This window comes from Macrotis lagotis, chromosome 1 (assembly GCF_037893015.1).
Source record: "Macrotis lagotis isolate mMagLag1 chromosome 1, bilby.v1.9.chrom.fasta, whole genome shotgun sequence".
NCBI lineage: Eukaryota > Metazoa > Chordata > Mammalia > Peramelemorphia > Peramelidae > Macrotis > Macrotis lagotis.
Genome location: NC_133658.1, coordinates 237598185 through 237610647, shown reverse-complemented (window position 1 = coordinate 237610647; position 12463 = coordinate 237598185). Strand labels below are relative to the sequence as shown.

Here is a 12463-nt window from a genome sequence, read left to right as displayed (position 1 = left end):
TGGACAATAACAGGTCAGATTTTTGCCAACCACTAAGTGATTGGTATTTGACAATCATGACCTGAGGCAGGCATCTGAGAGCTGGAATCTGACAATCTGAGGTACAGGTGCAAAAGGTACCTTTTGTCTCTTATCTGTCCCAGAGAGTTCTCAAAATTCCAGAGAGAACAAAACCTTGGTTATCTGGAGAGAGAGAGAGAGAGAGAGAGAGAGAGAGAGAGAGAGAGAGAGAGAGAGAGAGAATGAGAATGTGTGTGTGTGTGTGTGTGTGTGTGTGTGTGTGTGTGTGTGTGTGTGTGTGTATGCAAATAAATTTAAGAGGCTAGCCCTGTCCCGCTGGATCCTTCCTAGAATAGAATTCCCATTGTCATCAACTCAATTCTTTAGCCTTAAAGTTAGGTTCCCCCCCCCATTATTTGGCACCTTCAACTGTTAATATTCTTTGCAACTTGGTGTGCAACTGAATAGTGCTGGGCTTGAACATAAAGACTTTAATTCAAATACAACCTTAGACCCCTCCTAGCTGTGTGACCCTGACAAGTCATTTAATCTTTGTCTACTTCAATTTCTTTGAATAATAATAGCACTTATCTCATAAAATTGTTGTGAAGATCAAATGAGATAAAATTTGAAAAGTGCTTGACACATTTGTTGTTGTTCAGTCATGTCCAACTCTTTGTGATCCTATTTGGGGTTTTCTTGGAAAAGATACTAGAATGGTTTGCCAAGAAAACTCCAAATAGGGTCATGAAGAGTAGAACAGGACTGAAGCAACTCAACAACAACCAGTATCTGCTAAGTACATGAATGTTACAGAAAATGCTGTTCTCAGATTTTGGTATTAGGGAGTGTTGTTCTTTGGTCAAAGCTTTTTTATTCAACTTCTGATAGTAATCATGTGATTTTTAATGTTTTAAAAATATGGTTAATAATGTTGATTATTTTCCTAATGTGGAACTCCTTATATCGCTAGTATATCTTTAATTTGATCCAGTGAATGATTTATTGAATATATTGCTGTGATGGTTTATTTTTTATTTTTTAATTTTTTTCAGCAATTTCAGTAATATTGGCTCTCATTCTTTGTTTTATCCTTCTATGTTTTAGTTATACTCTAGGGTCTCAGAGAGACCAGAGAGATCAATGGGAGATAGGGATAGTGAGGAAGGCATTTGGGGGAAGGTGGGATTTGACTTCAGCCTTGGCCAAAGATCTATCTTTTCAGATAGACAAAAAAGCACACTGACACACAGTACATAATTTGTAAATGTTTGTTGAATGAATGGGAAGGACATTCCAGGTGATGAAAACATTGCATGCAAAGGTTTGGAGGTAGAAATGTGAGAGGAGTTAATCTTAGAGGGCTTGTTTTCAAGTGACAGAAAAAAATAGGGGACAGGGAATAGGGAAGTCAGTAGGAGGAACTTATTCAAGAGACATGGGATGATTTAAATTTTTTTTTTTTAGGTTTTTGCAAGGCAATGAGGTTAAGTGGCTTGCCCAAGGTCACACAGCTAGGTAATTATTAAGTGTCTGAGTCCAGATTTGAACTCAGGTACTCCTGACTCCAGGACTGGTGTTCTATCTACTGCACCACCTAGCCACCCCCATGGGATGATTTCAATTTAAGGCATGTTCAATTTCAAGTGAAGGCAGGATATCCAAATGGAAGAATCCATCACTAAGTTGGAGACCAAGGACTATACTATAGTTCAGGGCTGGTGAGAGAGAGAGAGAGTCATCCACATAGAGGTGTTAGATGGAGCTACTATCATTCTTCTACCATAGCATTCTTTCCTTTTTCTCATCCCTTCTCAGCTTCTTTGTCCTCATTGTTATCTCCAATCCTTCTACTCCTCAGGGCTCCCAGACTCTTATTCCTAATTCAACCACTTTTTCCTCTTTCTCTCTAACCTCACTCCTTGGTGAATCACTCAGACTCTATATTGTCTTAGATTACTTTTACTCTTCTACCCAAATACTGATAAATGGAACTGGAGGAAATCATGATCATGCTGATTGGATCCAAGAAAGATTTGTTATCCATTGCCAACTAGCCTTCCATTGTATCAGGATAATACTTTTTACTCCTCCTTAAGTGAGAAGAGGAATTCTCCACCCTGACTATTCTAAGCCTTAATTCTATGGCGTCTGCTCTCTATGAGCATCTTAATTGAGAACATCCCCTTATATGTTATAGACTTCAAGGCCATTCAACACAAACTTCCCTTTGTGCTGCTCTCCTTATCTCATAAATCTTCAACAGTTTCTTACAACTCTTTGTCATGACTTCCATTGTTTCCTCCTTTACTCCAATCTCCGATGGAAATATAGTCCTTTCTCTTCTCTTAGTCTTTTTGTGTACTCTTTTTTTTTTTTTTAAAGTTTTTGCAAGGCAATGGGGTTAAATGGCTTGCCCAAGGCCACACAGCTAGGTAATTATTAAGTGTCTGAGGCTGCATTTGAACTCAGGTACTCCTGACTCCAGGGCCAGTGCTCTATCCACTGCACCACCCAGCCACCATCTAGCTTCCCCTTTTGTGTTCTTGATACCTCATATCTCTCATCTTTTCTGTAGATTGTTTATCTCTCTTTTCATTCTAAATCTTCACCCTCTCTATTAATAGTTCCTTCTCTGTCATCTTCAAAGATCTTCATGTCTTTTATCTTCAAGAAACCCTAACTAGATTTTTTCCATACCCACTAATCCTATATCTTTCCTTCCTTTCTTCTCCAAACTAAAAATGGTTTCACACAAAACATTCTCTCTCCCATTTTTTTGGTTGTCGTCTTTTTTTTTTTTTTTTTGATTTTTGCAAGTCAGTGGGGATAAGTACCTTGCCCAAGGGCATACAACTAGGAAATTATTAAGTATCTGAGGTCAAATTTGAACTCAGGTCTTCCTGACTTCAGAGCTGGTGCTCTATCCACTGAGCCACCTAGCTGCCCCATTCTCACTGTCTTCTAAATCTATAATCTGACTTTTGACTTTATCTCTCAACTGAAGCTGCATCCTTCAAAGTTATTAATGACCTTTTAATTGTCAAATCTAAAACTGCCTTCTAAGTCCTCAGTCCTTAGACTTTTCTGTAGCATTTAGTTCTGTTGACCCCCTCCCCCCCTGCCCCAGAACTCTTTCTTCTGAGTTTTGTGATATTCCTGTCTCTTGGATCTTCTTCTACCTGTCTGGACATTCCTTCTCAGACTTTTATACTGACTCATCATCCATATTACCTCATCTCACTGTACGTCCTATCTAACTGGTCTCATTTCTTTTCTTTCTATGTTTTCTCTCACTTGTGAATCTCTTCAGTTCTCATGGATTCAAATACCATTTCTATGCATATGATTCCAAAATCTACATATCTAGTCCTAATCTCTCTCCTGAGCTCACCAACTTTCTGTTGGACATTTCAAGCTTGATTCCTGTAGGTATTTCAAAGTCAATCACAAACTCTTTGAAGAAATAGAAGGAAATCTTAGCATCTTAGAATTCTAGACCCTCAGAGCTGGAAAGGTATCTTAGAGAGATTTCTAGTCTAAGCTTCCCCATATAGAAACTCCCCAGCAAATGTTCATTCAGCTTTGGCTTAGACACCTCTAATGGTGGAGAATTCATTACTTCTCTAGGTAGCTCAATCCACCATGGTACAGCTCTGATTGAACTTCCCTAATTCTATCAAGTGTAAGACTATCCATCCAATCACCCTGGTTTGAAATCTTGGTATAATCCTAGACCCCCTCATTTGTAGTTATAACACATGTCAAATCAGTTGCCAGACCTTGTTATTTTTCTCTCTACATATCTCACATATATCTTCTCTCTACTACGCTTCCTGACCATTTCTATATGTCTCCACTCAGGCCATAACTCTCCCTTGACACCTTGGATTCTAATCCTAAAACCACCTTGAAATCTGATAGGCTAGCTTTAGCTTTAACTTTAGCTTGCTTACATTGAAACTTCCATCGCATTCGAGGTTAATTCCACACCATGTTTTTTTCCACTCCCCCCCCCCCCCCCCGATGAAACTGTGGACTCTGTTACTGAAAGCACCCTGAAGTGTGGAGGCCAGTTTTGACTTTTTCTTGTGTTATTCGGACCTCCATCATACTTTTAAATTGTGTATCCCCAATGTTTAGCAGAATGCCCTGACCCATAGTGAGCACATCCACCCATCCATCCATCTATCTGTCTATCTATCTATCTATCTATCTATCTATCATGCCTTAGGTATAGCTGACAGATGCTGAAAATAAACCTATTTGCTATGATATATTCACCTGGACCTTTCCTTTTAGCCAGTGGGACTTTATCAACTTCAGAGACCACTGAAAATTCTGGTCATAATAAGCCCAGTCTTGCTTAAGGTCACAGAGTTAGTTGGATTCAAATTCATTCAACTTAAAAATAGATTAATTACTTGCTATGAGCTAATAGAAACAAAAAGTTCAAAATGGGAATCCTAAATGAGTTTATCCTAAATAAGTTTACGACCTGCAGCCTTTGACATGTCATTCTCTTTTGGATACTCTCTTCTTTCTAGGTTTTTGGGGAAAACTTCTGGTTTTCTGGTTCATTTCCTACCTATCTGACTATTCTTTCAATCTTCTTTGCTGTATTTTTATTCATCATATCTATTAATTTGGATATCCCCTAAGACTCCATCTTGAGCTCCCTTCTATTCCCTCCATACTATTTTGTTTGGTGATCTCATTAGCTCCCACATATCAATTTATCATCTGTATGGATGATTATTTATTTAAGGCAATGGGGTTAAGTGACTTGCCCAAGGTCACACAGCTATTAAGTGTCTGAGGCTGGATTTGAACTCAGGGCTCTCTTCATTCCAGGGCTGATGCTCTATCTACTGTGCCACTTTAGCTGCCCCCTATATGGATGATTCTTAAAATTATTTATCCAATCCTAATCTCTCTCCTAACTTGTAGTCTTATATCACCAACTGCTTATTGAACATCTTGAACTGGTTTTCCCATCAACATCTTAAACTCAATATGTCTAAAACTGAAATAATTTTCCTTTCCCTTTCCCCTTCTAAACTCCCCTCTGTCTCCACTATCTTTCCAGGCCCCCACACTCACAACCTAGGGTCATTCTCAACTGCTTGGTGTCTTACTGCCATATCCAATTTGTTGCCAAAATCCAATGATTTTTATCTTCATAGCATCTCTTGTATATTGCCCCTTCTCTCCTTTGATATTGCCAGTCCCCTGCTGTAGGCCCTCATCACTTCATGCTAGGACTATTGCAAGTTTGCTGCCACAAATCACTCCCCACTTCAATCCATCCTCCACTCAACTGCCAAAGTGATGTTCCAAAAGCACAGGTCTGACCATGTCACCTCCTATTCAATAAACTCTATTAGCTCCCTATTCTCCAGAATCAAATACAAAATTCTCTATTTGGCATTCAGAGCCCTTCATAACTTAGCCATTTGCCATCTTTTCAGTTTTCTTACACCTTATACTTTTCCATGTACCCTGTGATCCAGTGATAGTGTCTTTCTTGCTATTCCTTGAACAGGATATCTTCCAACTTAAAACATTTTCATTGACTGTCCCAATTCATATCTGGATTTCTTTTTCTTTTTTGTCTCTGCTTTCTGGCTTCCTAGCTTTCTTCATAGCTAATATCCAACCTTCTCCAAGAAGACTTCCCAGTTTTCCTTACTGCTAATTTCTTTCCTCTGTGATTATCTCCAATTTATCCCATCTAGGTTTTGTTTGTATATAATTATTTGTTGTCTCCTCTATTAGACTTCTTGAGAGTAAGTAGGGATAATTTTGCCTTTCTCTGTACCCTTAGTGCTCAGGACAGCATCTGACCCATAGTAAGCACTTAATAAATGCTTTTATTTTGGTAATTTATTGAAGAACATGCCAAGTATACAGGCAAGTAAATTCAAGATGAATTGAGAAGGGCAAAGTTTTGACAAATAGGGATTCAAGAGAATCAGGAAAATCTTTGATTTAGAGATTTAATCTTGAGGAAAGATAAAGATTTGAATTTGAGAAGGTGGGATTTTCAAGCATAGGTACAGAGCAGTGAGAGATGACATCAAATATGTATAGAATAGCAAGAAGGGCTGGAATATTGAGTGAATGAAAGAGAATAATGTGAAATGAACCTTAAATGGAGGATGGACATAGATTATTTAAGGATATTGTAATTAGGACCTAGGCAAATCAAGTTGTGTCTTTTTTTTTCCTTTTTTTGTGGTACCATTAGTATTTTTAACATTTAATATTTATTTATTCTCATTTTGTATCAATTTTTTTATACATTAATAAAATATTCTTGTTTAAGAGTAAACAAAATACCCCCCCCCAAATATAGACTCACTTGAGCGATAAAGTAAAGGGGAGAGAGAAAAAAAGTTAAAATAAAAAAATAATAATAATTGTAGGTATGGCCAGGTGGCACAGTGGACGGAGCACCAGCCCTGGAGTCATGAGCATCCAAGCCCACATCCGGCCTCATATACCCAATAATCACCGAGCTGTGTGACATGCAAGCCACCTGAACCCCACTGCCCTGCAAAAAACAAAAAAATAAAAAAAAAAATAAAATAAAATAGTAATAATAGTAGGGGCGGCTAGGTGGCAGACAGAGCATTGGCCCTTGAGCCAGAAGCACCTGGGTCCAAATCTGGCCTCAGACACCCAAGGATCATCCTGCTATGCCGCCCCAGGTGGGCCATCCAGCCCCATTTGCCCTGCACCCCCCCCCAAATAATAATAATAAAAAATGTGTTTGAGGCTTTGTTCCAACACCAACAACTCTGTCACGAGTGGGTCACATTCTTTATGATAAGTCCATGGCAAAAGTTACTTCCATATTTTTCCACTGTTGCCATTGTTGATCGTAACTCCCTCCTTTCCTATTTCTCCACTGCCATGTACTATATTTTCTCTCTCCTTTCACTCTGGCTCTGCTGTAGGGTAGCTGAGTGATGCAGCAGACAGATCCCTGGCCCTGGGGCCAAGAGGCCCTGAGCCCCCATACTACCCCTTAGGCCCAGCATCCACCTGGCCCTATGGTCCCAGACAGGCCATCCAATCCCAGCCCCTTGCAAGAAGTAAAAAAGAAAATATGTGACCACTCTTTCCCCCATGGTCCATCCTCTCCTCCATCACTCACATCCCCCCCTTCCCCCTGTCCCCCCCTCCTTCTTACTCCAGATGTCTATACCCCATTGAGTATATATGCTGTTTCCTCTCCTAGCCACCTCTGATGAGAGCAAAGATCCCCTCATTCCCCCTTGCCTTCCCCCCTTCCATATCATTGGAATAGCTCATTGTAATAAAGAAAAATCTTATTATATGAAATATCTTGGCCTATTCCCCCCTCTCCTTTTTCTTTCTCCCATTACATTTCCATTTTTTCTATTGACTCCATTTTTACTCCATATTTTATCTTCGAATTCAGCTTTCTCCTGTGCTTCAACTATAAAAGCTCCCTCTACCTGCTCTATTAACTGAGAAGGTTCATATGAGTATTATCAGTGTCATTTTTTCTATGCAGGAATACATGCAGTTCATCATCATTAAGTCCCTCATATTTTCCCCCTCTCCTCCAATCTCCATGCTTCACCTGAGTCCTGTATCTGAAGATCAAAACTTCTGTTTAGCTCTGGCCATTCCAGCAGGAACATTTGAAATTCCCCTGGTTCATTGGAAGTCCATCTTTTTCCCTGGAAGTGGACATTCATTTTTGCTGGGTAGTTGATTCTTGGTTGCATTCTAAGCTCTTTTACCTTCTGGTATATTATATTCCAAGCCCTACGAGCTTCCAGTGTAGTTGCTGCTAAGTCCTGTGTGATCCTGACTGCAGCTCCATGATATTTGAATTGTGTCCTTCTGGCTGCTTGTAATATTTTCTCTTTGACTTGGGAGCTCTGGAACTTGGCTATAATATTCCTCAGGGTTGGTTTTTTGGGATCTCTTTCTTGTGGGGGCGGGGGGGATTGGTGGATTCTCTCCATTTCTATTTTGCCCTCTGCTTCTAGAATATCAGGGCAATTTTCCTGTAGTAATTCTTTGAATGTCAAGGCTCTTTTCCTGATCATGACTTTCAGGTATTCCAATAATTTTTCAATTATCTATCCTAAGTCTGTTTTCCATATCAGTTGTTTTTTCAATGAGATGTTTCACATTTTCTTCTAATTTTTCATTTTTTTGGTTTTGAAGTATTGATTCCTGATTTCTGATAAATTCATCAATCTCCCTGAATTCTATTCTTTATGTGAAGGATTTGTTCTCCTCAGAGAGTTTTCTTATCTCTTTTTCCATCTGGCCAATTTTGCTTTTTAAAGTATTCTTCTCAATAACTTTTTGAACTGTTTTCTCCATTTGACCTAAGCTGGTTTTTAGCATGCTATTTTCTTCAGCATTTTTTTGGATTTCCTTGACTAAGCTGCTGACTTCATTTTCATGTTTTTCTTGCATCTCTCTCATTTCTTTTCCCAGTTTTTCTTCTAACTCCTTCACTTGATTTTCAAAGTTTTTTTTGAGCTCTGTCATAGCCTGAGCCCAATTTCTGTTTTTCTTGGAGTCTTTATATGCAGGAGTCATCTTCAGACTGAGTATATTGATCCTTCTTGGGATCATAGATAATGTATTTCTCAATGGTGTTCCTCTTTTTTCTCTGCTTGCTCATTTTCCCAGCCTAAGCATGTTTTTGGGGTGCTTCCTGAGCTTTTGGGACACTCCCACAAGAGTCTCAGTGTGTGAGGCTCTGTCTTCCTTCCTGGTCTGTAAATGACCACAAGCTCCCTCCCTCTACCATGAGGCTGAGGTGGGGGGGCCCTGTTGTTCTATGGGGAGGCCTGGACTGCAATCAGGATCTGAATGTGGTCAGAGCTCCAGAGTCCTGTTCCAGGGGCAGAGGACAGAGCTGGGCAGTCTCTCTCTCTTCACTCCCCTCCCTAAGTTCAATGGGCTCATGCCCTGGATCTGGAATGCAGTGACCACATGGCTTGCTGTGTGCCCTGAGGGCTGGGCTCCACGTGCTCTCTCTGGCAGAAGTCCCCCACTCTTCCGCCAATTTGTGCCAGTGCTCCCCGGGGCACAGGTCAGGAAACTCCCGTGCTGCTGTGAGCTGTGGCTCCCAGTGCCCTGGGGCTGCCTCCGGGAGGCTGAAGTTCTTTGGCTCTGGTGGGCCACCCCTCCGGCGGGCCACCCCTCCGACCCGGGGAGCAGAGCCTTTCTGCTCTTTTTCAGGTCACCTTGAGTAGGAGAACTGCCTCACTGGTCCATCTGTGGGTTCTGTCTCTCCAAAGTTTAGTTAGAGTCCTTAGTTTATGAGTTTTATCAGAGAGTGCCTAAGACCTGATCCTTTCTTTTTGCCATCTTGGCTCTGCCCCCTCAAGTTGTGTCTTAATCTCAACTATTCATTTCAATTTTGCAGGTGACCAAGTGTATCCTGATTCCTCTTAAATCCCAGGTTTCTTGATTATGCCAACATGTGTGTTTATGTTGGGATGGGGCATGGAATTGGGGTGGGGAGTGGGGCAATGATCGCTTGACCTCACAGCATGGACTGCCATTGATGGCAGAGCTGACTTGTTTTGGTTGATCAGTGACTGATCTATAAGGGGGAATGTAGGAGTGGGAAACAATTCATGCCTCAGTTTGCTTTTGGTCTTCTTTGCTCTACAGTGCTTGTGACTTCAGTCTACTCCCGGAAGCCTCAGGGTGTGGAACGACATGTCCTCCCTGTTCTCTGGTACTTCCTGAACAACATGATTGGGAATGGGGTCCTGCCAGGGCATAGTGGCAATGTCCGAACTGTGGTGTGTCAGCTGACCAAGAGCCTCTATGAGCAAATGGGAAACCGACTGTGGGACTGTGCTGCTGGACAGCCAAAGCAAGTTAGCAAGATGCTCCAGGAAATCTTGGATTCGAACTTTCAGTGAGGCGGGACCAGGGGCTGGGGGCCGGGGGAGGAAAAAACAAGGGTACTGCCCCCCCTCTTTGAGGCCATTGGCATCTCAAGAACTTTCAGCTGGATAAAACATGGATCTGAGATGGGCAATTATTTTTTTAACTCTTATTTTTTTTTCAGATGGAAGAATCTATGGTAGAATAGTCCTATAGAGTTTCAGATGTATATAGTTTATTTTGAGGTAGAATTAAAAAAAACACCTATTTTTCTAAGGTTTTATTTTCTTGCACTCTTTTATCCCCCAGAGAAGTTTACACAAGTATTTTTGTAAGAAAAAAAAAACAAAAAACAAAACAAGAAACACAAACAAAAATATCATAAACACAATCAATTGTGAGTTATTCTGTGATGTTAAAAGGAAGGAAAAGGCAGGGCATTATTTATTTATGTTATAGCCTATATGTGAATACCTGCCCATTTGCAGATAGACCAAACTCACCTGTGAATGCTCAGATTAGTTATACCCTAATGAAGAGAGCTGTTTAGAGATGTTTAAGGCCATTAAGGATTGTTAGGTCCAGTTGGAGATAAACTGAATAAATATAGATTGGGCCAATGGGGTTTAGTTCTTTTGCCCTTTGTTCTTATCCACAGAAAATCCTTAAAGTCTGAAGAATTCCCCTTTGGGCTCATTTTTTTATAGAGTTTCTTAAAATCATAAGTTAGTACTAACTTGATTTTTACATTATTATAGAACAATTTCAGAGTGTGTCTGAGGGTTTGTGGGTTTTGAGAATAGTAGTGGTAGGTTTTTGAGTAGCCTTAAATGATGTCCCACATTTAGTCAGGATTCTTCTGGTTATTCTCTTGTATTAGCATAAAGGCTTTTATCTTATGGAACATAGTCAGGAATTGGGAAGGAATAAAGGAGGAAAGATGTGTTTCAGATGCAAAGATCTAGTATTTTTGATTTTTGAAGGAGCAAGAGAATTAGAGCCCTAATCTCAGGAATAGGATGCTTAGGAAGTAGATGGACTAGGGGTAATTTGACAGAGCTCTTCCACAGGAAAAGAGTTAACTTGAGCCTACTGTACTGATATATACTGGAAAGGTAGAACTTGTAAAATCAAAAGTTTCTGTGCCAATCCATAATTATCAGCCCAAAGGAAGTTGGCATCACTGGAAATTGGATAGCAGGGTGCTCAATTCTACACTGTAAACTCAGGGCCTTTTCCCAGTCTCTATGACCTCAGGGTTGGGGAGGAGGTCCAGGAAGCTCTAGATTGGGGGCAGCTTCCAGTTGGTTCCAGGTTCTACACAAGGGGTTTTGAGCCTTTCCATTGAATTTAGGGAGATTTCAGATTTGGAGTAAGACCTGCTTAGAACACTACAGAAATTCCACATCCTACCCACTCCCTGCCAATTTTTAGCTTTCACCCAGGGCTGGATAGGGATTCCCCTCAGTCTCTAGGTAAATGTTTGTGATGATATTAAGATATTTGGAAGCTTCTTTGTTTGGGGGAGGCACTCTTTGTGTCCCTTAAGAGACTTGGGTCCTCGGGTTAGTTGCCTTTTTGCTCAGGGCAGGGTAGCAGGGTACTTCCAGGGGCAACCACATTAGTTGCCAGTTCCAGTTACAACCAAGAAAGGTTGGAATGCCAGTGGGACAGATGGAAGTTTGATCACGGCCCCAAAGTCACCAAGAGCCTACTCTGCCATTTATTTTTCCTACATGTAGAGATGTACTCATCTGACTGTTGATTGTTTGATTAACTGGGTTTGTTTGATTATATTCTAACCTACCTTCCAGGTTTCTTTCACCCTTGGGTAGAACTTTAGTGGATAGTGTTGCGGGACTTGGAGGTAGGGAGTGCTGAGTTGGAATCTTTTTTCTGACTCTTACTCTCAACTCTGGATAAATCTCTAAGATTCTTAAACCATCATTGTGACATGCATCAGTGTCCAAAAGAATCATAGGTCCTTGACTTTGGAAGGAAAAATCTTTTCCATTATAGAAGTTGGCTCTTTTTTGTTTGTTTGTTTGTTTTGGTGGGGTAGCACCTTGAGATAAGATAAACTTTTGTCTTTTTTTCTCCTCTTCTCACTCCAATACTTGAAAGAGTGGAGATAGAACTGAGAAGTTGGAACTAACATTTCCTTTAGAACCTGGGAGCTTTTCAGGAATTCAGAAACTTATTGGAGTTTTCCTAGCATGTTTAGGAATATACAGCTTTCAGGATACATATTGGATTCAGTGACATAACTATATCCTTTTCTACTTTGCCTTATCTCCAACTTTCAAGCCTCTTATCTTGAGCACTTAGTTCTTGCCCCAGTGATTGGGGATATTTTTTTAAAGCTCAGTTGAGAGGTTAAGAATACTTACTTGTGGACTTTAAAAAAAACCCCAAATTCTTAGGTCCTATCTGGTACTTTAACCCATGGATATAAGTGTGAGGACCATACTTTTGACAAAAACAGGTGTCACAGCAATCCTTGGGAGCTTTTTATCTCAAACCATTCCTATACCATCCCTTTTCAAAAAAACCCCATAAA

General features: G+C 40.4%; 1 protein-coding gene across 2 annotated transcripts in view; it reads left to right on the top strand.

The window, feature by feature from the left end:
* The window catches only part of TOGARAM2 (TOG array regulator of axonemal microtubules 2), a 95801-nt gene extending 85753 nt beyond the window's left edge, over positions 1-10048 (top strand). For both annotated transcript variants that reach the window (XM_074209789.1, XM_074209790.1), the window contains one exon: positions 9682-10048. In XM_074209789.1, coding sequence (XP_074065890.1) covers positions 9682-9938 — 257 coding nt within the window. In that variant the 3' untranslated portion in view covers positions 9939-10048. The remainder of the gene's footprint in view (positions 1-9681) is intronic.
* Positions 10049-12463: the final 2415 nt, after the last annotated feature.